This window comes from Mytilus edulis, chromosome 3 (assembly GCF_963676685.1).
Source record: "Mytilus edulis chromosome 3, xbMytEdul2.2, whole genome shotgun sequence".
Lineage (NCBI taxonomy): Eukaryota > Metazoa > Mollusca > Bivalvia > Mytilida > Mytilidae > Mytilus > Mytilus edulis.
Genome location: NC_092346.1, coordinates 86,696,323 through 86,723,915, shown reverse-complemented (window position 1 = coordinate 86,723,915; position 27,593 = coordinate 86,696,323). Strand labels below are relative to the sequence as shown.

The window sequence follows — 27,593 nt, the reverse complement described above, 5'->3', positions numbered from 1 at the left end:
TTTTGATCCCTGAGTGTTGATATTAAATTTCTTTGAATCTTTAAAAAAATCCATGTGTATAAAAGTATTTAAAGCTACCTGACTATTAAGTAATGTTATTTGACGATACCAGATGTTTATAAAGCTACATGGAACATTACCTCCTAGTTTTACTTGAATATTTAATGCTTAAAACTCGGAGAAAAATTATTTGAATAACAAAGTAAAAAATATATATATAACTAACGAAGTTATTACAACGTCAAATATGTTGCTATTTTGAAATACAACACGAAAATTTAATATAATTTGGAATCAACTTCATTTAAACGTATTTTCTAGAACTAGGTGGTATATGTATTTTGATAAAACAGTATTTTTAATCATAAAGTTTTATATAACTTATACATTTTGAAGGTTTGTGATGTTTGTTTGATACGTTTTCTAGTTCAGAAGAAACTCTCAATTTTACTAAAACCATGTCTATTCCACTCATTTTATCGACATTCGAGTAACATCTATATGTGAAAATGTAGACATCTAAGGATAAAGACAAACTGAAAAGCTTGCTAGGTTGCTTATTCTTACCCTTCAGCCCCCCCCCCCCCACAAGAAAAAAGAAGCAAATATGATAAATCAATCAGAAGTAACGAAATTTTAACAACTGTTCCTAGCATTTAATGGTTTATGTAAAGTGGATGAACCAACCGCATTATGACTAATCATGAACATGTATTGACACGAACGAACATACAAAAATATCATATCTAATCGCTCCTTTCAACCCTTTAAAGTGACGTAATTACATTTCAAGACAATCTCTAACTGACTATACATGTATCAAACTCGTAAGCCATTCTTTAATCAGTCGATAGGAGAGATAAAAGAACCTTGTCAAAATCTGTAAGTAACATCTTATTTGTTATTATTATTTCATAAGTGAGATGTATGTTTGAAAGTTCCATTTCTAATGATATTTTATTAGATTTGTTTTACTCCTCATTGATTTATTACGTTTGTCGAAAGTATCGCAATCGTCGTTTATTATTGGACACTACTAAATATCTATAATAGATAAAGATTACACAATGCTTGTTTTATTTCATCTAATACAAACACAGCTATAAGAACTTTAACTCATATGAAGTAAAGTGTTGGACAGCCAACTATGTTGTCAGTGAAAATGAAGGAAAACAAGGAAAACGATGGTACGGAGAGTAGTGAAAAAATAATTAAAAAAATTAAATATCTGAAAGAATTTGGAAATCAAACCAGTTTCCATGGATTTCGCTATGTATCAGAACACTCTCAATTGACAATACGAAGGTACGTGTAATTTTATTTCTTATTGAAATGTAGTTATATAAACGTTTTGGGGTTTTTAATTCTCAAATATAATCAAGGATCTTCAAACGTATTCGAACACCACCGAACAAACAGTATTCACCAATACAAATATCACTTTGCACTTCTTTTTATAAAATTTATCTACCCCAGAAAAGTTCAAATCATATTTGAAAGCCAAGGATAAATAAAGATAAAAAACACGAGGAGCTTTATACCAAAAACGACACTAAAGGTGTAAGTTAATTCAAACTGATGTCAACATTGCCTGCACAGTTGGGTCCTTAGTTCCAAAATTATTTCTAAACTTATTATCAGAAAATTTAAGAAAGGTAAATGAGAAATCACGTCTGTTTTGAAGATAAAATACGTATCTGGTGCAACAATAAAAAAACCAGCTTTACGTTAAACGAAACAAACAATATATGAAACTGTAGAAAAACAAGACAGTAATATGCAATACAATCGATAAAACCAAAATGAGAAAGCAGCTGCTATAAATTCTACAATCGGAAAGAGGCTTTAGTTATTAAAGCTAAATGACTAAAAGTTTAAAAGAACACACAACACAGTTTGTCTAGCGATCAGCTTAGCATGGATCACTGTATAAAAGCTTTTAGAACTCCTTATACAAGAACATGCTATAAACAAGTATCCTACTGATGAGCTGCACGAAAGAGAGGAATATGTAAAAAACTGAAGTTTAAATTCCGTTAAAAAACATTTGTTCAGTTGCCTAGCTCAAAAGATCGACACAAAGGACAAAACAATCAGTATAAAAACCAATAAACACAAAACACTGAGACAACAGTTCTCTTAGTTAAAAGACACTTACAACTAAAACATAACCATGTTCTCCCAGATTCATTGGATTCATATTACTAAATCTTACTTTTCTATGCAGTGGTGTATAAAATGTTATTTTATTTACATATTATCCTCTTTGTATCTGATTTCCACATTTGCAATGATGTTATGCATACCGAATTTAAAAGACCATATGCTGACTTCCTTTACATATTTGTATTTTTTCAGATTATTGTGGTTTTTACTTATTTTGGCGTGTTTTGGAGGTCTTCTTTTTCAAATCGTTGACAGAGTTGCATATTACTATGGATGGCCTGTTACAGTCAACGTTGTTGTAAATTATAACAACACTCTTCAATTTCCTGCTGTTACAATATGTAACCAAAACGCCTTCAAGTAAGTAAAATGGTGAAAACTAATCATGAATGCCTTAGATTTACTCTTTTGTGGTAAAGTATACAGACTTCGGAAGCATGAATTATAAACCGTTATCTTCAATGCGATTTAACGTTACTCTCTTTCTATCAATGCAAAGTTGTTTCTTTGCATCTTGCATTATAGACTGAAAAAGTAAAAGAAGAAAACCCCATAATGCGTCGCTATATTCAAATTTGATAATTTACTGATACATATTTTGCAAGAAGCTAGGTAAGATATGCTTTCAATAATATTGACTAAAAATCTTAAATATTTCACCTTACAAATGTCCAAAATTGCGGTATTTAAGGCTTTTTTTTTTAATAAAGTTAAATTAAAGAGAAAATGTATTTGGACCGATTTAGTGTCTGAAAATAATACTAAATTCTTAAAAAAAATAATGTTTCATAAATAAGAAATGATAAATAAAATGATTTTGTTTTATTAGAGCATCCTTAGCTGCAGAAAATGGCTGGTATGAACTGATAGATCAAATGTTTTCTTCGCATCGAACACAAGGTATTGAGAAATATATACGGAATAGCATGTATGAAAATATCAGTTTGGAAACATTATACCTTAACACTGCACACGAAAGGGAAGATTTTATTTTCAGGTATGTTTGAAATCGGATAGGTAAACAATAAATGAAATAAATGACTGACAGTTGTTCAAAGATTTCATATTTTGAGAAAATAATGAATATTAAGAGTTCATTTCTTCTTCAATTGTTCAATAATCTAAAACTCTTTTTGTTATAATGTATATAAAATCGTTTATTGTAATCTGTAGATAATTATTACACATATGTTGTATTGGATATGCTGGCAAAATGGGATTAGCATTAATTTAATCCTTCAGTAAGTAAGTTATGTTTATCGCCAGTACTATTTATCTCGTTTAGTACAAAGTAAAACAACAAAAGTACAGAACTCCAAAGAAAATTAAATTGCAAAATCAAAAGCTCAAGCAATGAATTATCTTTGTTTCAAATAAAGAAATACTTGGCATGAGTAAAGTTTTATCTTGTCCAGTTCTATAGAAAAATTTTCACATAACATTTCATTGCATATAAGAAAATAACCATCATTGGAAGTTAACCAATCAAATTTCTCCCCTTATTCTATGTGTGCACAAGGTTTAGTCACCATGTAACCTCAAGATTACCACATTTTCTATAGAAATCACAAATAAAAAATAATGGTGTTTAGAAATACCCAAGACATATCTTTATGACACAGAAATAGTTTTACTGCAATATAAGGTAGGATTAATTACCTACAACGGTCAAATTCAAGGGAATATTTTTTTAGACCTACTTTCGTATACAACCGGATGTGATATACCATGATTGCTGGTATTACACCTGAACAGCGCCTTTTTGAATTGATTTTTGGATTACACTATACACTATAATACTATAAAGACACACAGTAGTATATCGCTTTTTAATAGTCATAAACCGTTAAAGCGAAAACATGTTCGGGTCACAATTCAAAAATTAGGGAGACACGTAAAACCATAAGGGCAAAACAACGGAACAACAGAAATACTGACTGCTACAAAAACATACGGTAACATACATGAAAACGGATTATTTGATAACAACTGCCGTATTCATGAGTTGATTAGAGCATTTTAAGAACAAATGTGGATTGAACCTTGTATCACGGCTAGCAAAATTTAATATGTCTATTGTTGGGAGAATTTTTCTTTCAAAAGTACATAAAATACATATGCAAATCAACGCCACAATAATTTTAAACAGGAAAGGAAGGTTCTACAATTCTAGTATAATCTACGATTTAAACCATTTGTCATTCAGTTTGTGAAACAAATTTCCTTGAAATATCCGACAAAGGGCTCCTTTAGATTTATAAATAAAGATATTGGAGTCCTTTTTTACAAACAACACATTTCTGGTCCTTCTTTATATCAACAAAGAATGCGAGATATGTTTTTAAATACATGTTACAAGTTGCGTAATATTTTGTGTCAATGTTTTTCAGATGTTCTTGGAAAGGAATACCCTGCAAGCAAGATGACTTCGATAAAATATTGACAGATCACGGAGTATGTTTTTCATGGAGTAGTAAAGATAATGACTATGTGTCCTCTCCAGGTAAACAATTAAGCCGCAGCATGTTTCAAAATTGTTAGTTACGTTTTTTTTTAGCTAAAATTCTTTTGTATAAAGGAAGTTTTGCGATTAATGTTCGCTGCGTTTCTCAATATTTTATTGAAGACGCGCTTTGAATTAGATCTTGACATGTTTGAAATGACTTTTTAGTTTTTTTTGTTATTTATTTATTGTTTCCCTTATTGTGTTTAATATTTTGGCATGTTTGCCAACCTTACAACTCTTCGCCAAAGAACACATGAGAAAGACGTTAGCAATTGTATAGCACCGTACTGCTTTTAACAACGAGTAGAACCCTTGCTGCATAGTTAGCTATATAAGGCTCTTAATTGACACATGCAAAACAATTCAAATGAGAAAACTAACAAGATCGATGTTATAAACAATAAAATTATTTTAAAATTTATTTTTAATCAATGATCCTCCTTTGCAATCATGTTCCTATCTAATTAATTCCGAAAGAAAATAAAAAAAAAACCACATGGATTTAATATCAACACAAATACATGGCAACAAATCTGTTCTATAAATAAAACTAGGAAAATTACATGACACCTATAGAGGTTGCATTTCTGTGAATATCTACAATGTAATTCCCATACAACTCCTTTTACTATGAAGTTTAGAAAAAAATTATATCCTAGAATGGAAAGTTTGTATGCACTAATTTTTTTCAAAGGTCAAAATATAGGGCTGTGCGGCATATTTTCAACATTTATATGACCTGAACTTCTGAGATGTGAAACATACACTAACATTATTTACTACCCGAATCTTTACTTTAGGGTTCCCATAATTAGCATTCAGACCAAAATGCATTTTCCTATTAACTTGTAACATTCTTAAGGTATGTCTCTACGATATGAAACCCCTAGAGATCATATCTGGGAACCAGTACGTAAACATGATTAGTTATCTATGAATAGTACACATCTACCCAAAAGAGGCGTGGTTTGAGAAACAGCTGTATGTTAATATGCAACCTATTTTAACACGTAAATTTACATTACATATTTATAATCCATGACAACCAGGTTTCATATTTTGGACGAAGATGTTTTTTTAAACAGTATATTTCTTATATTTGACGTGTATAAGTTTTAATGTGTATTTGACCTTTTAGTTTATTTTCCTGTGAGAACTACATACGTGGAAGGAAATATATGTTTGTTCATTTGATAAACAATAAGTTTATTTGATTGGATAATACACACATTTCATTTTTCGCGTTTAAGATAAAATGCAAACTTTATTTATTGACCCATTACAATATAAATTTCGAAGTCTAAAACGTTTGTTTCAGGCGTTGAAAATGGATTAAAATTAAAACTGAATGTAGAACAGTACGAATATATGCCAGGACCTCACAATGCAGCCGGTATTAAAATTCTGATTCACGATAGATTGGAGATACCAATGGTGCATGCCTTGGGACAGGCCATGTCAACAGGGGCAAATGTTTTTACAAGTGTGCAGTTGATGAAGGTATTTTCCCATTTAGTTACTGTGTGAAATGCTTTTCAGTTACTATATAATATTTTTGCAATAAGATATTTTTTAAATACATAACAAAGAAACACATAATTTGATTGAAATATTGACTGTTCCCGTTGAAACAGGTATGTATTATCAGGTTGTCTGCATATTGATATTGCAAAATATCAGCTGCGAGGCACATTATTTAGCTTTTTGTCGAGTAAACGCTGTGATCGAGTTCAAAAAGGTTAGATATTGTGTAGACCAGCAGATATTATACAATATAAATATACAGACAATAGATTTCCTGGGTTGAATTTGGTATTTTGCATAACAGAAATTAAACAAATGTTTTGTTTGTTTCCCAGCAAACAGCAATACGACTTTGTAAGTTCCGATCAAACTAATCAACGTCGGTTCATCTTTATTATGTATTTGATGTGTCTTGGTCAAAGGTGTAAGGGCCAAGTAAATGTTTTGGACCTAAAAAATCCATGATTCGTAATTTTATTAAGATCTGAGATCACTGATACAACCAGTTGACCGATAACCAAGAACATATGAAATACTACTTCACCGTTGTGATACGATCCATGACAATTTTATATTTCCCTAACAAAAGTCTTTATTGAGTTTTATAAATTTATCATTGAAGTTAGATCTTCTCATTCGTGAGTGATATAAATTGATCATTGTAGTTAGATCTTTTATTATTGATTTTATCGGTTCTCACTTTCATTCCATTTGAAAGTTTGAAAAAAAGAAAGGAAAACAACACGTTAAATAATTTCTTTTTTCTGGATTAACCTTCATCAGGAACGCTCAAAGCCAAACATGTGAAATCCGAAGATGTATTAGTACCGAAAAATAACTGAAATAAATAGCCAAATCCATCTAAAGCCAACTTTGCCTGAGGGAGTTGAAACCTAAGTTTCTATATAACTTCAAAATTTATAAACGGACAATTTTAGTAAAGATTGTTAAATCATGTTAGTACCGAAGTTCGTGACTACTGAGCTGATGATACCCCGGGGACTGACAGTCCACCAGCAGAGGGATAACGAAACGTTATATAATTTCTATATTTGAATTGAGTTACTGCATTTTATTCATTTTGTGATTTTGGCACTGCTTATGATTTAAACAATAAATACATTTTAGTGATAGAAGTCATTGTTTGTCTATTAGTTTTTGGCTTTAAACTAGCTTTCTCAGTTCTATGAAAGAAGTTCTTTGTTTCCTTTGTCTCTTTGTTGTTTGTTTTTGGGCTAAGTGTCAATTGAATGAGTCCCATTAATGTGTATTGCTTTTTGTGTAGTTGTACCACTGTCAGAGGTTTGGTGATGAGTTAAGCATCAACTAAACATGTTAAGTCCCAAAACAAATAATGTGCCTGTTTTTAGTCATTTTTCTCAATTGATTGGTCTATTGATAGTTGCCGCAATGGGTTAACATTCTGCTGTTGTTTTTTCTATGGTCGGGTTGTTGTCTCTTTGTCACATTCCACATTTTCATTCTCAATTTCATTTTATCTTATATTTATACTGTATGATTATGATTGGCAATAAACCAATAAAAAAATTACAAAATATATCAAATACTACAGATCACCGTATGACCTTTACCAATGAGCTAATTAAATAAATATAATTGTTGTTAAAGGCATCGATATAGCAAAATATAAATTTTGGTTAGTGGCTTTGCTCTAATTTGTAAAAGATATTGCGGGATGGATTTTTTAAAACTGTTTATTAGAGGATTATGGATACATGTGTATTATCTATAAATATAGTAAAACATGTATAGCGACTTCACATCTATATACAACTTTCCAATTTAAAATGTGAATGTGTTCAAGCTTTATTAAAAACTTTTCATCATATAACTTTTTTGACGGAAAATGTGTTCTGATTTCGCCATTTCTCATACCATATACATATAAACGGCATAGAAATTATTTAATTCGAGAAGGTAATATTTTCTTTATCTGGTAACGTCAACACGAAAACATATTTTGAGAAAATCTAGTCATGTCAAATTCCTGAAATAATATTTCTGAAACGCTGGATGGTTTACATCATGTTTATTCAGGCTATTAATTGAATCACAAAATAATGATTAATCAGTTTGAATAATGATTTTGCCTCATTTACATATTAATTTAAAAGCAGTCGTTGGCATGATACTGGTTACAATTTATGGTAGTATGATCCTAGACTCCAAAATGGGAAATATTGTGCTTGATTTTCATATGATGACGACATAATCTTCGAACTAGTTTTATCAAGGTCTCCTTTTTCGGACTTCTTTCGAAGTGATTTTTACACATTTTTGTTTAGGGGCCATCTGGGAACCGCCTTCATGTGCAGTAGTTTCTCGCTGGGTTGACGACCTATTGGTGGCCTTGAGCTGTTTTCTGCACTTTGGTCTTGTTGTTGTCTCTTTGACACATATTCCGTTTCCATGCTTAGTTTTATTGAATAGAGTAAATATTTTTTTTGTTCTAATTGTTTTTTAAATCACAATTTAGATAATAGTTTTGACAACCTGAGTGTTCTTGATGTGTAAATTATCAAATCTGCACACACTGGCGAAGTAAACTAGTATAGATTAGAAACCATTTTAAGATTGAAACGTTTAATAAATAAGATACGGAATACCAACTTATTTTGCGAATACCTCTGTTCTATCTATCATATTTTGAAACTATTTATATTCAACTTATTTTCATCTTGCGATAATAAATCGCTCTCGAAAATAGGATTGAGTATAGATATTGAAGAAGATAAAAACAACATATAAATGTACTTTTCGATTTATTAATCATTTACAATCATTTACAAATGTTTACAATCTATCATACAAGAACTGAAATATAAATGGTATCATTTTAAAGTTTTCCAAAATAGTATATACATTAACTCGTTTCTGTGTATATATATTATCGATCGTTTATGATAATTATATTTACGAAGTTCATTCATTTTACATGGTATACTTTCTTATTTGGCATGTAATTTTTTGAAATGCTACAATATTTGAATTCATGCAGGTTGTAAATCTACCTTCTCCACATGGTGTATGCAGTAGCAGAGAACTAAACTTTATAGACAGATACTCTCAGGGAGATTGTAAACTGGACTGTCTCTCACATACAGCTGCAAAAATGTGTGGATGCAGACATATTTATATGCCGTCAAAAAACGGTCTGTATTTACATTTCAGTTTTTATATCAATGGTAAAAAGTAACATATCAAAAATGCGAAACGCAAATTCCATTACCTTTTATGGGAAGACACCATTGCTGGTGGAATTTATCTTCGAAGGTATCATGAATTCAGTATTCAATGCTTTGAATACTGACATGATTTATAACATAATTTGCTTTAATTGCCTGTTCATAAAGAAAGTATTCATACACTGAGGTTCCAACTCTCTCAGTCAAAACTGGCCTTACATTGATTTAAAATTACAAACAAATTTAATCCTCACAATTCTTAGACTGGTAAGTTTCCAATGTATATCTGATGATTTACTAATGTAATCAACATTAAAACAAAAAATTAAAACATTTCTGCAAAGGGATAACTGCTAGCTATAGCACACACAAACTTTAATGACATCGTTAATAGAAGTAGTTAATTCGTCAACAATTGAATTCGTGTATATGAAACAGACATAAGACAGGATATTTTGCGAATAAGAGCAGCTATAATCGCAGAGGGATTAAGCTTTGAGTTGCCTTTAAATGTGGCAAACTTTCCTATTTAATAGATTGTGCTTTGAATTAAACAATTTCTTTTCTATATGTTAAATTGGAAACTGGTATGCAATTCCTTTGGGTCATACAAGTTTTCACGTGTTGCGGTTATCAAACATCATTGGCTTTCAAATATCAACTTTGACTTTGAAAGTTCTTGACTCACGGTAATATAGAAAAGCGTTTCGAACCTGAGACTTCTATGAAACAGTGTTTTGTTAGTCTCAGTTTGAAGGAATAATATTGTTTTAGAAAGCGTTTTTCAAATATTTATAACATTCACTTACCATTATTATGATTATAACGAACAAAAAAAAAAGATCTATAAACTTCCTTTGACAATCAACTAGATAAAAAATACTAGATAACATGGATTTCTGATATCTTTTACGAACTTTTCATTTTTGTTGTTTTGTTATTAAAAGTTCTTTCTGTTTTAAAAAAAATTTAGAGTCTATTGACTCGATGACAGATTTTTTTAAAACTTTTAACAGCTAGATCAAACGTCATATGAAAATATCTCCAGAATATTTTAGCAGAACATGTATGATTAGTATTGTAATATTTATAACTTTAAGAAAGACAACAAATGGAAGTTTTTAACGACCTTGACTGGCTATACAGCCGTTGCACGGTCGAGTTAAGAAAGAATTATGGTATATCGGCATTTTTTATTGTACAATCACAGTACAAAATCAGTCTAGTTATTTGCCCAAATCTGCAAATTTGGAGACAGATTTGTAATTTATTGGTTTTACTGTTCATTTATATATAAAAAACTTGGTGATTTATTATATTATTCAAAAAATTTAAACAGATATCATTTTTGGCTTTTTTTAGAATCATTTTCTCAAGTGAGCCATTTGAGGGGGAGATAACTTTTTAAGTAAAAAAAATTATACTGGACTAATAGGGATTTTTTCTACTTTTACTTGTAGTAGGAAAAGTTTAGTTACATTATGTTGTCTTTTTTATTTTCTTAAAACATACAATAAAACCTATCTTTTCAAAATTAATTTCAATATTCAGTCTCATAGATTTTTTTTTATGCACACACATATTTTTTTTCATGAACAATCTAACCTAATTTAGGCAATTTTCAACGACTCATAGCTTGAAAAATAGTAGGTGACCTTTACCTTTTATTATATTTTTGAAAAAAAGCATAGTAAAATCTTAATTTTGGCAAATAATGAGATTTTTTTTCTTTAAAAAGTCTTTACTAATGATCTAACTAAATGTTATATTTTAAAGATTCAGAAAATATTTCGCTAAGAAAACAATTCTTATCCTAAGTCGCATGATTTTTTTTTATTACTTGTTATTTGCTCTGCACTACCTGTCAGTTCTCTCAGGTCTTTTTGTTTATTGTAGGGATATTATAAAAATCCCTGCCCCATCCAGTCTGTCTTTTTTCTGCTGTGTATTCATCTGATAAGATAAACCCTTGTCACCTGATAAAAAAATGTTTTGTAATATGTTGTACTGTAAAACACTTGCCACATTAATTGGTTTAAAGTCTTAAGCTTGAAATAGTCATTTCGGAGCGTTTTATAGTTGTCAGTGACTTAAGTTGCTGACTTTTATAGTCTCTTGTGTAGATCATTGAAATTAGGCCACATCTTATTGTTATAGCTCAATCAAGCTTGTACAGCCATCCAGGTGAAATTTAATGCAATTAAAAAAAAATTATTGTAGCTTATCGTACGTTATATTTAAATATATCACAGCAGATTAATTTAACTATTTTCAAAACAATGATGTTCGAGATATGTTCAGTCTTAGATGCATGTTTATTTTAGTTGTTAGTGGCTTTTAACAAGCTATCAGTAACTGTGAGTACTCTATGATCAGTAGTCAGTGTCTTTTTGTTTTTTTGGACATACAATTACACGGCTACGTCCACTCTGTGTATTTGTTAGATGTATTTCTATTAGTATCCATCTAATGAGTTAATAAAACAAAAGATGTTATGTGATTGTCAATGGGCTAACTCTCCACAAGAGACTGAATGACACAGATATTAACAACCATAGGTCACCGTAAGCTTTTGGCAACTGTAAAGTTCGTTCTTATGTTGTACTGTTACACCACTGTTCCAGGTGAGGGAAGGATCGGAATCCCGCCAACTTGTTTAACCCCACAACATTCTGTGTATCTGTGCCTCGTTCGAGTCAGGAGCTTGTAATTCATTGGTTCTCGTTTTTTGTTTTGTCACCTATTCATGTCTCGTTAAAATTTTGTACATAATTTTGACCGTTAGTTTTCTTGTTTGAATTGACTTTTTTTCATTTCGGGGACTTTTATATGTGACTATGCGGTATGAACTTTTACTCATTCTTTAAGGCCTTACGGTCGACCAGTAATTGTTAAATTTTGTGTCAATTGGTCTCTTGTGAATAATTGTCTCATTGGCAATTATACCACATATTCTTTGTTCTCTCTTCTGTTTTAGATATATGATGTTACAAGAAAAGGAGAATTGTGTCTTAGAAATTGTATTGAGATTTTTGGATTGGTTAAGGATTCATTTTTATTAAAACATCATAAAATCAATTATTTTTTACCAATATCTATTCGTATCTAAGCGTTTATGACTAGAGTTTTGAAGCCTACACAGTTTTGTTAAACAACAAAATTATGTTATCTTTCAAACTGCCATTTGATAGCATATAACAGGAAACATCTCACATGAAGCACGAAACAATAAAATAAATGAAGTAGGTCATCGCATATAGTAAATAAAAGACAAAATAACGAAAATTTTGACGTTGTAGGTTACCCACCAGTTTGTACAATTGGACAATACTACAGCTGTTTAAAACAGATATTAGGTATGTTGTATATAGAAATGAGGTGATTATAGACTTTAAAGTCCAGATTATAGTCTTTGAAGGCTGGCTGATATGTGAATAATGTACTTAAATATGTTGAATTATTATGTAATATCAGGTTCGTATTTGTCTATTATCTAAATTAAAACTACCAAGAATAATATTCACGATTCTAAGACTATGACTGCAAAATTGACGTAAAATTTCTACTTACATAACAATTGTAATATAAATATGTCAGAAAATTAACTATAAAAACCAAAGGGGTACTCCTATTAAACAATACCATTATAAATGTACACAGTTAAACAATTCCGGTTATCTTTGCACGTCCTGAAAAACCCTATTGTCACAATGTGAAGAGAACGGAAAAGGAAATAGGAACAAGAAAATGTGAAAATAAAAATTAAAAAGATTGATTTTTGTACCATGCAAATTGAATTTGAATTTCAGACAACCATGATTGTTTGAATATAAGTATTTTGAGTTGAATAATTCTACAAATTTTGATTGATTTATGAATCAATTTTGAACACATAACAATATAGTATTTTCTAATTTTGGACGGGGTACTGATGTAGAAATGGCAAAATAATTTTGAAAAAAACATTACTTTTTTTATTTGAATAACCAGAAATGATTTATAATAAGTATGTGATCCGCCAAATAATGTGGGGGTACCCAATTGTTGTCAAAGACACCAGGTTTATAATTTGATACCCCAGACGCGCATTTAGTTTACATATGATTCATAAGTGACACTCAGATCAAATCGGTTAGAGAGCTATCCGAGCACTGAGGACTCACAATTCCAATAGGTTGTGTCAAATACGGCTAAGGTAATATATGTCTAAGATTAAAAAATCGTCAGTATTTCGAACAATTCCTACTTTTGTAAACAGTAAATTTAAAAAAAATTGACATACCGAAGTGCTGACTACTGGGCTAGTGATACCGTCTACCGTTTACATATTCAGTTTTGAATCCATACTGAATCATTTGAAAAAGGGGTTGATCTAAAATTTAAACCACCAAACATTCTGTAATGAGGAGAACTTAAATTGCAAAGATCCAAGTGTCACTAATGAGTTTTTGTAGACATAACGCACGTCCAGCATACGCAATGTAAATCGTCGTTTCTTGTTTATATTAATGGACACAATGATTACTAAGGTTTACTACTTACAACTACCGTGATGAGTTGTATATCACTTTATACCTAAATCGATGGGCGTAGTTATACATAAACGCATAAGACAAGAATATAAATTGGATTACATTTTCCGCAAGTCTTTGCAAAAGATTATAATTTTTGTCGGTATAGAAGTCAGATTACCGTTCGCGACCTATGCAAAACACGCCGCTAACGGACGTTGTGAATTGTAACATAAGGCAGATACTGCATGTTTATAGATCGTTGTTTGATCAATTCGGATTCTTCTTGGTGTGTTTTAAGACAAGAAAATTTCTTGAAGTATGTCTTAAATATGATATAAAGTAAATTGAACGTTTATGTTACAGATGACGTTCCAAGTCGGTATGAAGAAGATTGTAATTGCCCAGTTCCGTGTAAATCTAATGCATATCACAGCGAAATTTCATATGCATCAAATTCAAAATTTGCTGGAAAGAAGTTTATTTCAAAGAATTTTACAGAGATACTGATCAACAAGTTAAAGGATGCAAATGAAGTTACTTCCCGAATGGATGGCGATAAATTTCAAAAATTCAAAGACCTTTACACAAACTTTCATACAAAATTATCTGTTCTTGAAATTAAATTGTTACAAGATTTAACGAGTTTATTAAGCGTGTTAAAGGTGCGATTGTCAGCTAGTTTTAACCATTTACGATCTGTATGTACATGGAAGAAATGGTTGTATAGATATCAAGAGTATGTCGTTCTCAAGAACTTCATTCGACCGCGTGATGCCTTTGAAGAATCCAATATCCATATCATTTCGCTTGCATTCAACGAATATGTTTTAACGATAGAAAGTAACCTTAGATCGTTGAATTCCACTGTCTTCCTTGACACGTCTGTACGCGAATTTCTTTATCAACAAACTGTTGATAAATTATTAAATAGACAAGAAATAGTCAGACGATCTCAAATAAATTTTGCTCAACTAGGAACGGCGTATCGTGAAGGCGTGGGAATATTCAACTATACATACGACTATGCACCAAGGTCACATAATGATTACGCAGTTCCAGTTTATTTGTTGAAAGAATCCTTATCACATAATAAGTATGCCGTAAAATTTACTAACCGGCTTGAATACTGTTTAAATAGTACATATGACATTTTAACCTATTTTAAAGAACTAGTTGACAAAACATATGCAAGCAGAAATCTGACCGAAGAAGACATCATTCAAGGGAGCGACGATTTTCGATCTGTAATGGGAAGTTTTAGTTTTTCAAAAGCAGTTACATATTATGAAGTCATAGAAAGACCATATCGTATATTACAACAAAGATATTTAGAGTTTGAAAAGATATGTTTCTCAGCAGAAACAGACATACACACGATCGAAGAAGCTGTAGATTCCTTAACAGAAACCATTATTTCGTTTAATAACACATATTTTGAACCACTTCATCTTATTAGTTCTGTAATTGATCGTTATTTGTCTAATTTTGACGGCGAAAAATTGGTGATTGGAAAACAGTTTTTATCAGGTCAGATGAAAAACTGTGAAAGAGATCTTAGAAACTTATTACAATTGATATTGAAAGACGATTCCGACATATCTTCGGAATTGAATAAAGTTTTTTCATCTCATTTGGAAATATATAAAACAATAGTAAATGATCGAGATTCCTTCATTTATTACAATTTTTCAAAACATTACGATTATTTAAAAACATTTGAAGATGTTAAAGAAATAATAGATAGTAATTATACAGAACTTCAAGCTATGATAACATTGTATGAGACAGTTGGTGAAGACGGAACAGCGTTCCTGCAATCTTTCACATACCTAAAAGAATATTTTTCGGCATACAATGAAATGATGGACATTAATAATGAATTTATCAAGTAAGTAACATTGAAAATATAAACGTTATTGTTTTAACATAGATTATTATTATACTCTTATAATTATAAATTTATTGTAAACATTAATTACTTCGGTGTTTCGTTCCCAGAAATAGATTATAATAACTGTATTTAATAAAACCTTTTGGAATTTTGATCTTCAAAGATCTTCGTACTTTGTTTGTCCTTTCTAACGTTTTGTTATCAATAAGATGATATGAAATGTGCAGCAATTAAATCCAAAAAAAAACCTATCCAAAAAAAAAAATCCTTAAGAGAACATAGATACTTCAAGGTAGGATTCTATTTACCGCTTCAATAATGTAGTATATATAAACGAATGTAAGATAGCTAATTGAGACTAGACAATTTTAAACAGTATCAAACCGACATTTGATATAATAGCGACAAAAAGTATTCTCATAATAAACACTTTCACCGATCGTATTTTTATAAAAAAATAATCTTGGGTATAAGAAGAGGTTTAAATGGACAGAAATTATTGTCAAAAAAGCTGGAAAAGTCATATCACAACAATACCGAAACCCCCACGAAAAATCAAAACGGAAAGTCCGTTTTTATATTTCAAAATAAAAATCAATAAAAAACTCAAAAAACGGATGGATAACAACAGTCAAGTTACCGACTTGGTACATTTTATTACGTACTAAACGGTGGATGGACACTAGATTTATAGCTAGAAAAGAGAGTTCCAGGACGTAAGAACCATGTATAATCTGATATTAACATACCTCAGTCAGATGATTGATATCCTGCGGACGGCTACATTCATGTACCAGGTCAAAATCTTCAATAATACCTACAAGATTGTTGCAATAGGTTTTCACGTTAGCATAGTACTGCCACTTAGAAAGTTGTTACTTTGTATACAAATTTTAACAATCAGATTATGTTCAAGATATTCATCTTAAATTGTCCTAAGATTAGTATTAGTATCATTATTAATACTACATAACGGTAAAAGGAAACACAGATTAATTGATGTATCGTTTACAGACATGTTTAATGTTAAAAGTAGTTCTCATATTTTTTTTTAATTATATTTCAGGGAAAATTTTATGCAACTTGATTTATATTATAAACAAATGAGCTATGAGGAAATTACACAACAGAAGGCATACGATTCATTTGCTCTTATCTGTAAGTATCCAATCAAGGTCCTAAAACGACAGTTAACATAAAAATGAAGATGTGGTATGATTCACAATGAGACAACTGTCAATTAAAGACCAGAACGCACATTTTATAAATAAAATCTAATTACAATTTAAAAGTGAGAAATATATCCTTAAAAGTCTTTGATCAAATCCGTTCAATAAAATGTTCATTATTTGAAGTATAAGGTTATCACAACTTATATTGCACTGTAGTTTAAGTTTTTTTTTTTTTTTTTTTTTTGGGGGGGGGGGGGAGAAAACGCTTCAAGAACATGTGATGGATGCTGTAGTAGTTTACCGATGTTGAACAATCGTAGCTTCATTTTGAATATATTATCAAATGGTATAAGACTGCTGATTCCGTTTTAATAGCCGACTTTTCCTGTATTGTATATAGTCACAAGTATGGGCCTAAGACAAAACGATCCGTTTATATTCCATTGCTTGATTAAAGTAAATAAAGTTTACTGTTCATCTACCTTCGTAATATTAAAGTTTGAAAAATATATCTATCAAAAATATTAATTTATCAAAAATATTAAATCAATCAAATTTCTCCTCCATTCTGTAAAAAGATACACCATGTACTGTCTTAAGAAACGTTCCATTTATACTGCAATAATTGATATAATGAATATTAGATGACCTGTTGCTCAACACAGTCTCTATTCGTCTTCCTAGCTCGATTATCATTGTAATCCTAAATCACTTGGGGTGGTATTAATGATAGTAGGATTATTGAAAATAAAATTTGTTTATTTAGTCCAAGCTGAGCTTTAATGCCAGTTTTTAGTCTTTACGATTCATCTTAAATCAGTACTCTGTGTCATGTTGTAGTATGGTTTTGTCATCGGTACTTATTTGATGCGTCAATGCCAATATAAAGGATTTGTTCTGTTTGTATGTTGTTGTTACAAATCGTCCAAGATAATGTTGAATGTTGAACACTTTGTCATGTGTCTCTCCAAAGACAGTGGTCTTTAATTCAGTGTACTTGGTTGTCGTTAGTTCACTCTGCAATATTTGTTTTTTCGTTTTTTTGTTTTGCTTTCAAAATAAACCGCTACTTTTCAAGCTTGAATTGTATTTCTTTTTACAATGTCATACCTATATTGCTCAAATTGCTGCAAATGAAATAGTTTTGGTCAGTGTTGAAGACCAAACGGTAATGTATACTTAATTTGATCAACATCATTTAGACATTTCGGAAAGTTGTATCACTGTTACATCTTAATTTTATTATGATTTATTTACATAACGTTGACTCAAAAGTGAACAGCTACACATGTATAAGCTAAATTGAACATTTGTGTTGTACAATTATAGAAGATTAGTTAAGTGGTAGTTCACATCAGTATTTTCCATTATAGGTAATATCCAATATCTCTTTTTTCCAGGTGATATTGGAGGATCTATGGGACTTTTTCTGGGAGCCAGTTTACTGTCTTGGTGTGAAATATTGGATTTGTTTATCATAAATTTTATGTTACCAAGAAATAGGCCTCAATAATGAAGCAATCTATTTATACCTCTCTCAAAAACAATAGAACTAATGTCGTCGTACCTAGCGCTGCATTTGTCATGATTCTATTGTAAGCTCTTGATCATTGAAAGAAAACAAAATCTACATGATATCAAAGTAGTCAATGTATGTTATATCGGGTTTTCTAATTTGGTTTAAATATTTATCAAAGGTACAAGGATTATAATTTATTACGCCAGACGCGCGTTTCGTCTACATAAAGCCTCATCAGTGACGCTCAATTCAAAATATTTATAAAACCAAACAAGTACAAAGTTAAAGACTATTGAGGATATAAAATTCGAAAAGTTGTTCCAAATACGGCTAAGGTAATCTATGCCTGGGATAAGAAATTCCTTAGTTTTTCAAAAAGTTCAAAATTTTGTATACAGGAAATTTATGAAAATGACCACATTATTGATATTCATGTCAACACCGAAGTGTTGACTACTGGAATGGTGATTAAAACTATTTATTTGTTTTTAATTTGACCTTGAATAAATTATTTTGGCTCAATGTAAAAAACAAACGTTTGTCTCAGAAAAAATCCATTTAATTCATCAATTCAGCAATAATCTTGACGATGTTTTTTTTTCTTTCAGAAAATGAATTTAATTGTCTCACATAATAAAGTCATGTTTGATATAAAGGGCTTGACTACAATATTGCCTATGAATTAAAATCATGTAGCAACTCAATTTTATTTATTTGAACTGTTAATATTAAGACCAATAGATAATTACTCACTGAAATATTACATGATGTACATGAATATATTCAATTAAAACATTATACATCTCCAACCATGTAATCTTACTGTTGTCATATACTGTTTAAAACTCGATTTATTATAATTTCCAAAAGTTTTACATCACTTTTGAATTAACAACTCTTGGTGTCGAACCAAAGCCTGTGAAAACAGTGTTATCGCACATACTCTTGAATACTGAAGTACAAATTATTGGGAAGTAATAAATAGTAAAACCTATATAACAGCCATTTTACTGGTATGCTCATTTATGGGCATTATGTTTGATGGTGTGTCAGTCAGTCTGTTCGTCAGTTGAACATAGAAAATTATTGTTTATATGTACTTTTATGTATAAAATACATGGTTACAAAATACAAAAAAAAAAAATAACACGTTTACACCTTATTTCATTTTAATATTCTGTCATGGTTGTAATAACATCATTTCAAACACAAACGCAATCCCAATTTAATATTCTTAAACGTGTCGATAAATGAAACAAATCTTTTATTTGCTAGAAATTTACTTGTAAAAATATGTGCATTACACAAAATACATCGCTTTTTGTAAAGTTATCCATGTTTATGATGCACAGCGTCTATTTTGTTTTTTTGTGTGTTTATAAAATGACCATAAACCCACTTAATTATGGTATGGTATTTCTGACCTGATACTAAGTACTTTGTATTGCTTAATTCTTTAGAATTTAATACCAGTTCCCTGTAACCATCAAAATTGTGTGGCCACGCATATTCTTCAATTTTCTTTATATTGCACATATATGATGATATTTATGTATTATTGGTAAAAAAGTAAAAAAAAAAAAAAAAAAAAATACGGTTGCCATGGTAAGTTAACCTTAACAATTTCCTTCCATGTTTGCCATGCAAAAAGGCAGAACATGGCATTTTTGTGTGCTAATTTTTTATATGTTGTGTTTCTTTGTATATATTCATCTTATGTTCTTTCAATAGACTTGGTCTGATTATTCAATAAATAGATTGTTACATCTCTTTAGTTTTGAATAAAACTACACCAAAATGACTGAATTTCAAGTTTTTGCCAAACATAAAAACTATTAAAAATGGTGGTTTTTCATTTAAATGTTAAGAAAATGCACATGGGTTAAGCTATTTTTTTCAGTTTTGAAATTTAACAGTATACTAACTAATACATTTGTAAAGTTTCAGCTTGGGGAAAAATATATTTACCTTTTTTTATTATTAAAATATGCAATGTTTCTGGTTCTTTCGGGAGTATTCCCAGGTTAATCCTCATTAGAGGCCAACCTTTAGGTATTTATTTTGATTCTTGTGTACTGATGTTGGAGGTGTCAGTTGATATTCTTCAGTTTAAATGCTGTAATATGCTAATGTTATTATTTTTGTAAATCTATGTGTTGAGTGTTCTTGTACTTGTTTGCACTGTATTCCTGTCACACAATGTTGTCATGCAAGAGGTATTGTGAACATTGCCATATAATCAGGAGATATGGCTAATCATAAAACCAGGTTAAAACAATCATTTCTTTCCTAAAATGTTTCAGTGCCAAGTCAGGAATAAGGCAGTTGTTATCCACAGTCCGTTAATATGTTTACTCTCGTTTGCCACTGTTTTTTGTCAGTGTTTCTGTTGTTCCGTTGTTTTTTCTTTTGGCTGATGTGTTACTCCGATTGAAGTTTGTTACCCAGGTTTGTGTTTGCTTAATCGAATTATGACTATTGAACAGCGGTATAATTATCACTGTTGACTTTTTAAGGATTCAAAAGAAAACGTCCAAGGATATGTTTTCCAGTTTTCTTTCCACTGGTTCACTGCCAGTTGAGATATAAAGCTAGTGATCTAATAAATTACTTATTCTAAAGTCTAAAGTCATTTGTCACACAGTTCACGTGTGCCTGTGGGGACCCGATAGAAGATTGTTTTGATTTCTTTCATGTTTGCCAAATTTATATTCATTACATATATGAGTTTGTTTCCAAAAATGACAGATCTACAATACAAATAAATAGAAGTACATACAGGAAACACACAAAAAAAACCAACAATAAAACATAACGACAAGCTAATTAAAGATACCAGGCTTACAATTTAATACACCAGACGCGTGTTTCGTCTACATAAGGTTCATCAGTGACGCTTAGTTAAAAAAAAAGAAAAAAAGAAAAGAAAGGCATTCAAAGATTTTAGCATTGATGACAAAATAAAATCCAAAAAGTGTGTCAAATACGGCTAAGGTTATATGCCTGGGATAGGAAAACCTTGGTATTTATAAAAATTAATTCTTTAGCAAACAGTTTTTTTTTTTAATGACTATAGGTGTAATACCACCAAATCATGGTATGTCACATCCGGTTGCATACGAAAGTAGGCCTAAAAAATATTCCCTTGAATTTGACATTTGTAGAAAATTAACCCTGCATTTCAATGCACTTAAATTTTTCTGAGTCGTAAATATGTATGTTGGATGTCTGAAAGCATCATTCTTTTTTTATTTGATGGTCTTATAAAATATTTTGGAACGTTAAGGTTACACAGTTACCAAAGCAGGTAACCAGTAAATAATTGTGTAAAAATTGGGTTGTTTACTTCCGGTGATGATTATTTTCTTATATGCAATGAAATGTAGTGTGAAATTTTTACTGTATCACTGGAAAGGATTAAACTTTACACATGCAAAGTATTTCTTTGGTTGAAATAAAGGTAAATACTCTACAATTTTTTTAAAAGTGCCAATTTAACAAAGACTAATAGGGAAAAATCAATGGTGGTATTACACCTATTTAGGGAAACTACATGTGCACTCGTGACCTTATTGTATTTTCATTTTTAAAAGTTATTAATAAACCAGTTCATACATTGTAAACATGGACTATTCCAAATGGATTTAGACACAGAAAGCATGTTTGAGGTAAAATTGCCTTGAAATGGGGGTTTACGGGTGTTTTCTAAGTCAAATGAGTGGACAGACAAAGCTGTATTTAGTTTACTGTGTTAAATTTTAAATTACCCTTACATTTTTGTTTATACAACATGTGATTTTTTTATTTCAGTGTTAACCATGTTCTGAAGAGCATTCTGTTGAAAAATCTTATATGTGAATTGGTCTGCCGATGACACTTCAGCATTAAAGTAAGTATCAACTATCATCATGTTTTTTTTTTTTTTTTTGGCCGCAACAGTTTACAATTTGCCATTGTGCCGTCTACATTTTGCACAGACAATAAATCATCTAAACACTTATTTGCCCTGGATTTATACACATCAGAATCCAGTCTCACATACTTAAACTTTATAATTCTTTCCAATTATTTTTTGTACCAGCATTCCAAGGGACATAACCCTTTTTAAAAACATTTTGAGGTATATTTTTATTACTCTTTCTCCTCATTTTCTAATGTAAAATACAAGAAAGTGTTCTCTTTGTGTAAATCTATTAGAAATATACTGTTATGAGTAAATAGAAATACTTTGATACCAGTAACAATAAATGATTGACTGAAAGGGAACCGTTATTCGTCACACTAGGCGAACAGACGAAAAACTCCAGTTACACATAAGGGCTTATAGAAACTTCCGTGTAGACTGTTAACATTTATAGAGACAGTTCTTTCAGCCAAAACACTTTAATTATTGATTTAACATTACATTTATTTCATTTTTGTGGGGAAATAATCACATTTGTTTTAATTTTTAGACAAAAGATATCAAGTTTTGATGAAAAAGGAAGGAAGGAGGAAAAATGGACCAAAACAGACCAAAACAGACCTTCAAATGAACTCTAAAAGGTGCAATAAAATTGTTTATTGTCTTAAAGTTGTCTTTTGTATTTTATTTAATTGTTTGAATGCATAGATCATGAGTTTATGATCAGATATTAGTCAACACTGCATTTTATGATGATACACTGAAATCAGTATTTTTCGAAGAAATTAAACTGAAATTGCCGTAGGATATAGCCTTACAATATAGTGATGTTCTCTGAAACTATAGCTCTGACTGAGACAAAACTTGACAGTTATGCTTGAAATAACTTGCAATTGGAGGGGAAAAAATACATAAAGTTTATTTGACATTTAGGTGTTCTTTAGGTGTAATACCACCAAATCATGGTATGTCACATCCGGTTGCATACGAAAGTAGGCCTAAAAAAATATTCCCTTGAATTTGACATTTGTAGAAAATTAACCCTGCTTTTCAATGCACTTAAATTTTTCTGAGTCGTAAATATGTATGTTGGATGTCTGAAAGCATCATTCTTTTTTTATTTGATGGTCTTATAAAATATTTTGGAACGTTAAGGTTACACAGTTACCAAAGGAGGTAACCAGTAAATAATTGTGTAAAAATTGGGTTGTTTACTTCCGGTGATGATTATTTTCTTATATGCAATGAAATGTAGTGTGAAATTTTTACTGTATCACTGGAAAGGATTAAACTTTACACATGCAAAGTATTTCTTTGGTTGAAATAAAGGTAAATACTCTGCAATTTTTTTAAAAGTGCCAATTTAACAAAGACTAATAGGGGAAAATCAATGCTGGTATTACACCTATATAGTTGATCATGATATACATGTTTAAAACGAAGTGGTGACTAACTACAGAATAAAAACGAGTACTAGGTGAAACAACCTAAAATCAGCACACACAAACAGCATAGCTGATGGCGAACAACATATAGATCGACGCACAAAAGTGACGGCACGATTTTTTAAATTTGTTTCTCCAAAACATAGGATAGTGTCCAAGATTATGTTTGTAATACTTATATGACATGTATAAATAACAATGAAAATTACAATATTTATATATATAAAATTGTGATAGTTATTAGATAATTATTATCATTATATAGCTATATAGAAATTCTTCTAAATAAAACTGTAAACCAAAAACATCGTGTAATTGTAGTTGACCAAAATCTTATAAATGAAATGGGTGATTAATAATCTTTACCCTAACACACGAATAAAACAGAAAAATCGAGATTTACAACTTTAAACAACATAGCATTTGAGAATATAGGCCAGGGTTGCTTTTATGTAAAAAATAATGGTAACACAGATATTTACGTATGTCTTAAAATGATTTCAAGAGAATTGAAGATTCTTTATATAAAAACTGATGTAATAAAATGTATGTTTTGAAATCAGTATGTTGCCACAATGAACCATTCTCCAGTCTTCATTAAAATCTAACATCTGACACACACAGAAAACTATGTATATATATTTTTAACATTTCATTTTCTATTTTCTATAATTCCTTCTGTAATGAGAAAAATAATGAAATTAACTAGCTTCGTAATAATTAGGATAATATACTGAATTACATTGTATTTCAAAATACTAAGTAAGGGACAATAATTTATATTATTCCATATTGTTTAAACTTTAATAGATTTTTCTATATGAATTGGATTTAAAATAAATATAGATTCTACCACTGCATCGAGTGTAATACGATATTTGTCTACTCGAGACAGTTAAAATTGATAATTTAACTGTCGAGAGTGGATAAATATCATATTACACGAGATTTGGTGGTGGAATCTGTTTCTCTAATGCTTTTCTAACATTATGCAGGCATTCTTTTCGAATGATCTGCAAAAGATGTGTTCTTTCTATGTGACGTCGTCAGGCATGGTCGCCTTTTTTCATGCCGTCACAATAGGAAATTCAGAGGAAAGCAAGAAAATTCGACGTCACAATCGGATTTTAACCAATGAAGTTCTGAGTTAAAACGAACCACACTTTGATTTTTTTTTATACAATGGGTGCAGAAAGGGATAAAGTGACGAAGAATTGGAGAAACAGGTTTATTTCTTATGCAGCACAAATACTGCAATCTAATTGGCTGACTCTCCCGGTGTAAAAAAAAAACACCCGTGTTCACCCAGGGATGAGTAAAAGTTTGCCAATATTTAAAAAAAACAAAAAAACAATTTCGCCAATATAAAGAAAAAAAAAATCAGAAAAAGAAGAAAAAATTGCTAAACTCAAAAGAACACAAAAATTTCTATTTTTTGCCTAACATAAAGTAAAAAAGTGCAGCAGAATGGACATTGAAAAAATATTACACTGGCAATTTCTCATTACCATTTTTACAATTGTACATCCTGGTTTCAAAATGAGCAAAAGCATTGTTCATAAGAAATAAATTCGTTATCTTGGTGTAGTAAGGGCTGCGCCTCAGGGTGTATGAATTTTCAACAACGATGTAAATTTCTGTACACCCCTGATTACACCAAGATAACTTATAATATTCACCTGCGGAAAAAAGTATATAACGTCGCGTGCTTTCGCGTGCTTTTACGTTTATACTTTTGGGGGAAAAAAGCGTTTGATGTGTAATTAGATTTTGTAAATATTTTTCATTAAATAAATTACTCTTGATATATGGAATAAAACACTTACTGTCTTTTGTCTCGGTAAATATTTAGTTTAGTAGACTTTTAGAAAACTGTTATTCACTTCGGCCGTTGTCCTCGGTGAATATCACTTTTTCAAAAGTAAATGAAACCTCACATTTACCTCATCAAAGACAGTTATTGTATATTATAAATATATTATTATAAGTATATTTAATGCAGTGAGTTGTTGAATTTGAGTAAATATCACTTTTTTTTGTGCTTTACCATTACTTTTAATGTGGTATACAGTTTGACATTATTATCTTGAGTAGTGAACTTGTAAGGGTTCACTGATGAATATCTATCATAGTACATATCCACTAAAACATTCAAGAAGCGGGTGTGGAGATTACCTCCCCTGACTCGCTCTAACAATAAATGATGTCAAAATTATCAGAAGTATATTATATACCGTAAGATTATTCAATCCATTTTGTATAAGAGAAGATTTTGATAGGCATTAACTTTTGTCTTATTTATATTAATAATTTACGTATTATTTGGTATTTGAACGATTAAACATTTCGAATTTAAAACTTGCTTTGCTAGATCTAATCCATAAATGAAATGCTTGTAATGGCAATCATACATTAATCATAAACTTTGATCTGACAATAAAACCACATGAATACAACAAATAATAGATCATTCGACCCCTAATCACTTAGTAATATTCTAAGTTTGTAAGTGAATAATCATCCCGTTCTTCATGATATGGTATTATACATATAATAAGTACTTTTGTGAACATCAAGCAGTTCAAACATAACAAAAGTAAGTGCCGTTAATCTACTCCAATGACTTATTTCGATTTTAATAAGATAAGTACGGCAATTCTTTTGAATTGAAGCGCTGTAGGTGGAGGTAAATATTTGCAGTTCCAATAAATAACCGCACTTTTAAATTGGTGTAAAAGAACGGAGCAAACTGAATAAGTCACATGCTTAAATTATTTACCATAACGTATCAAGATAGTTTTGGATAAATGTAAATGATAGTTTACTTATACATGTATAACTTAAACGTATGAAAAGAATATGGCTTATAGCACATTTTAGCACCGTTTGTGCACGTGTCCTTGTGATGATTTTCGGTTACAGAAGCCTGAATTGTCTCGTAAAACGCTTATATTCTTACGTAATAGTTCTATGACGTCGGGTAGCTCATTTATATATTTAAATATATATAAAAGCATGTAACATGGGGGTTACGATTGGAACAGCTCAAACAATATACCACGGGTGTGTAACAACTCAAAGCGTTTAAAGGACTTCATGTCAGAATTTGAAATAAACTGTCTACAAAATTATTGCTGCTTATAACTCAAACAAGGTTAGAGATAAAAAGAAACTTTTAATTACAAAAATGTTCAGCAGAATATGATCTATTAAGATGTTCTAAGTACTTAGCAACGACATAGAAAACATTTTTTTCAAATTTTTTTGAATACAGAAGGCTATGAAAATGATAATTATGACAAAAGTCATGTTTAATACTTGAAATGACATTAGTGTTCCTAGAAACGATAGTGTATATAAGTCCTCAACAAACACTTATGTTTTTACTTCAACTTTTAAAGGCAATGTAAAGTAGAAATGACATTTTCTTTTACTAAAAAGTCTGTCAAAGAAAGGAAAAAGGAAGGACCTAGCAATTGACTTTGAATTTGTTTGTGCTTTTCTCTATCATGAATGTTCTCGTTTGTGTTTGTGTAGTATTTCTGAAATTAATTGTCGTCATAATAACGATAAATATTGTCATGAATGTAAGGCTCACTATTATACTAGGTTCAACCCTCAATTGTCTTTAAATATCCTGTACCAAGTCAGCAAATTTGGCAATTGTAATGAAATGATTCTTTTTTAAATAAGCTGGCGAGCGATTGGTTTTGTTGCACCTCAGAGTTCCGTCGTTCCTTTATTAC

The 27,593-nt window shown here is 30.4% G+C and overlaps 1 protein-coding gene and 1 long non-coding RNA gene across 3 annotated transcripts; both read left to right on the top strand.

Annotated features, from left to right (window-relative positions):
- The first annotated feature begins 1,162 nt into the window (after positions 1-1,162).
- Positions 1,163-20,155, top strand: LOC139515472 (degenerin-like protein del-10). The gene is made up of 10 exons (XM_071305045.1): positions 1,163-1,305; positions 2,359-2,526; positions 2,996-3,163; positions 4,557-4,669; positions 5,991-6,172; positions 9,216-9,369; positions 12,702-12,758; positions 14,280-15,804; positions 16,874-16,965; positions 18,380-20,155. The coding sequence occupies exons 1-10, from the start codon at positions 1,163-1,165 to the stop codon at positions 18,490-18,492; spliced, it is 2,715 nt and encodes a 904-aa protein (XP_071161146.1). The 3' UTR covers positions 18,493-20,155.
- A 1,486-nt stretch (positions 20,156-21,641) lies between these two features.
- LOC139514971 (uncharacterized) lies at positions 21,642-23,071 on the top strand. Of its 2 annotated transcripts, none has more exons than XR_011662774.1 (3): positions 21,642-21,958; positions 22,309-22,387; positions 22,953-23,071. It is a non-coding gene; the product is annotated as an uncharacterized lncRNA (long non-coding RNA). The 2 variants fall into 2 exon arrangements; XR_011662775.1 differs by lacking the exon at positions 21,642-21,958 and adding an exon at positions 22,015-22,166.
- Positions 23,072-27,593: the final 4,522 nt, after the last annotated feature.

Coding starts and splice junctions, on each gene's coding strand:
- LOC139515472 (XM_071305045.1), top strand. CDS start 1,163: ATGAAGGAAAACAAGGAAAACGATGGTACGGAGAGTAGTGAAAAAATA. Junction 2,527..2,995: donor TGTAACCAAAACGCCTTCAA/GTAAGTAAAATG, acceptor TTGTTTTATTAG/AGCATCCTTAGCTGCAGAAA. Junction 6,173..9,215: donor CAAGTGTGCAGTTGATGAAG/GTATTTTCCCAT, acceptor GAATTCATGCAG/GTTGTAAATCTACCTTCTCC.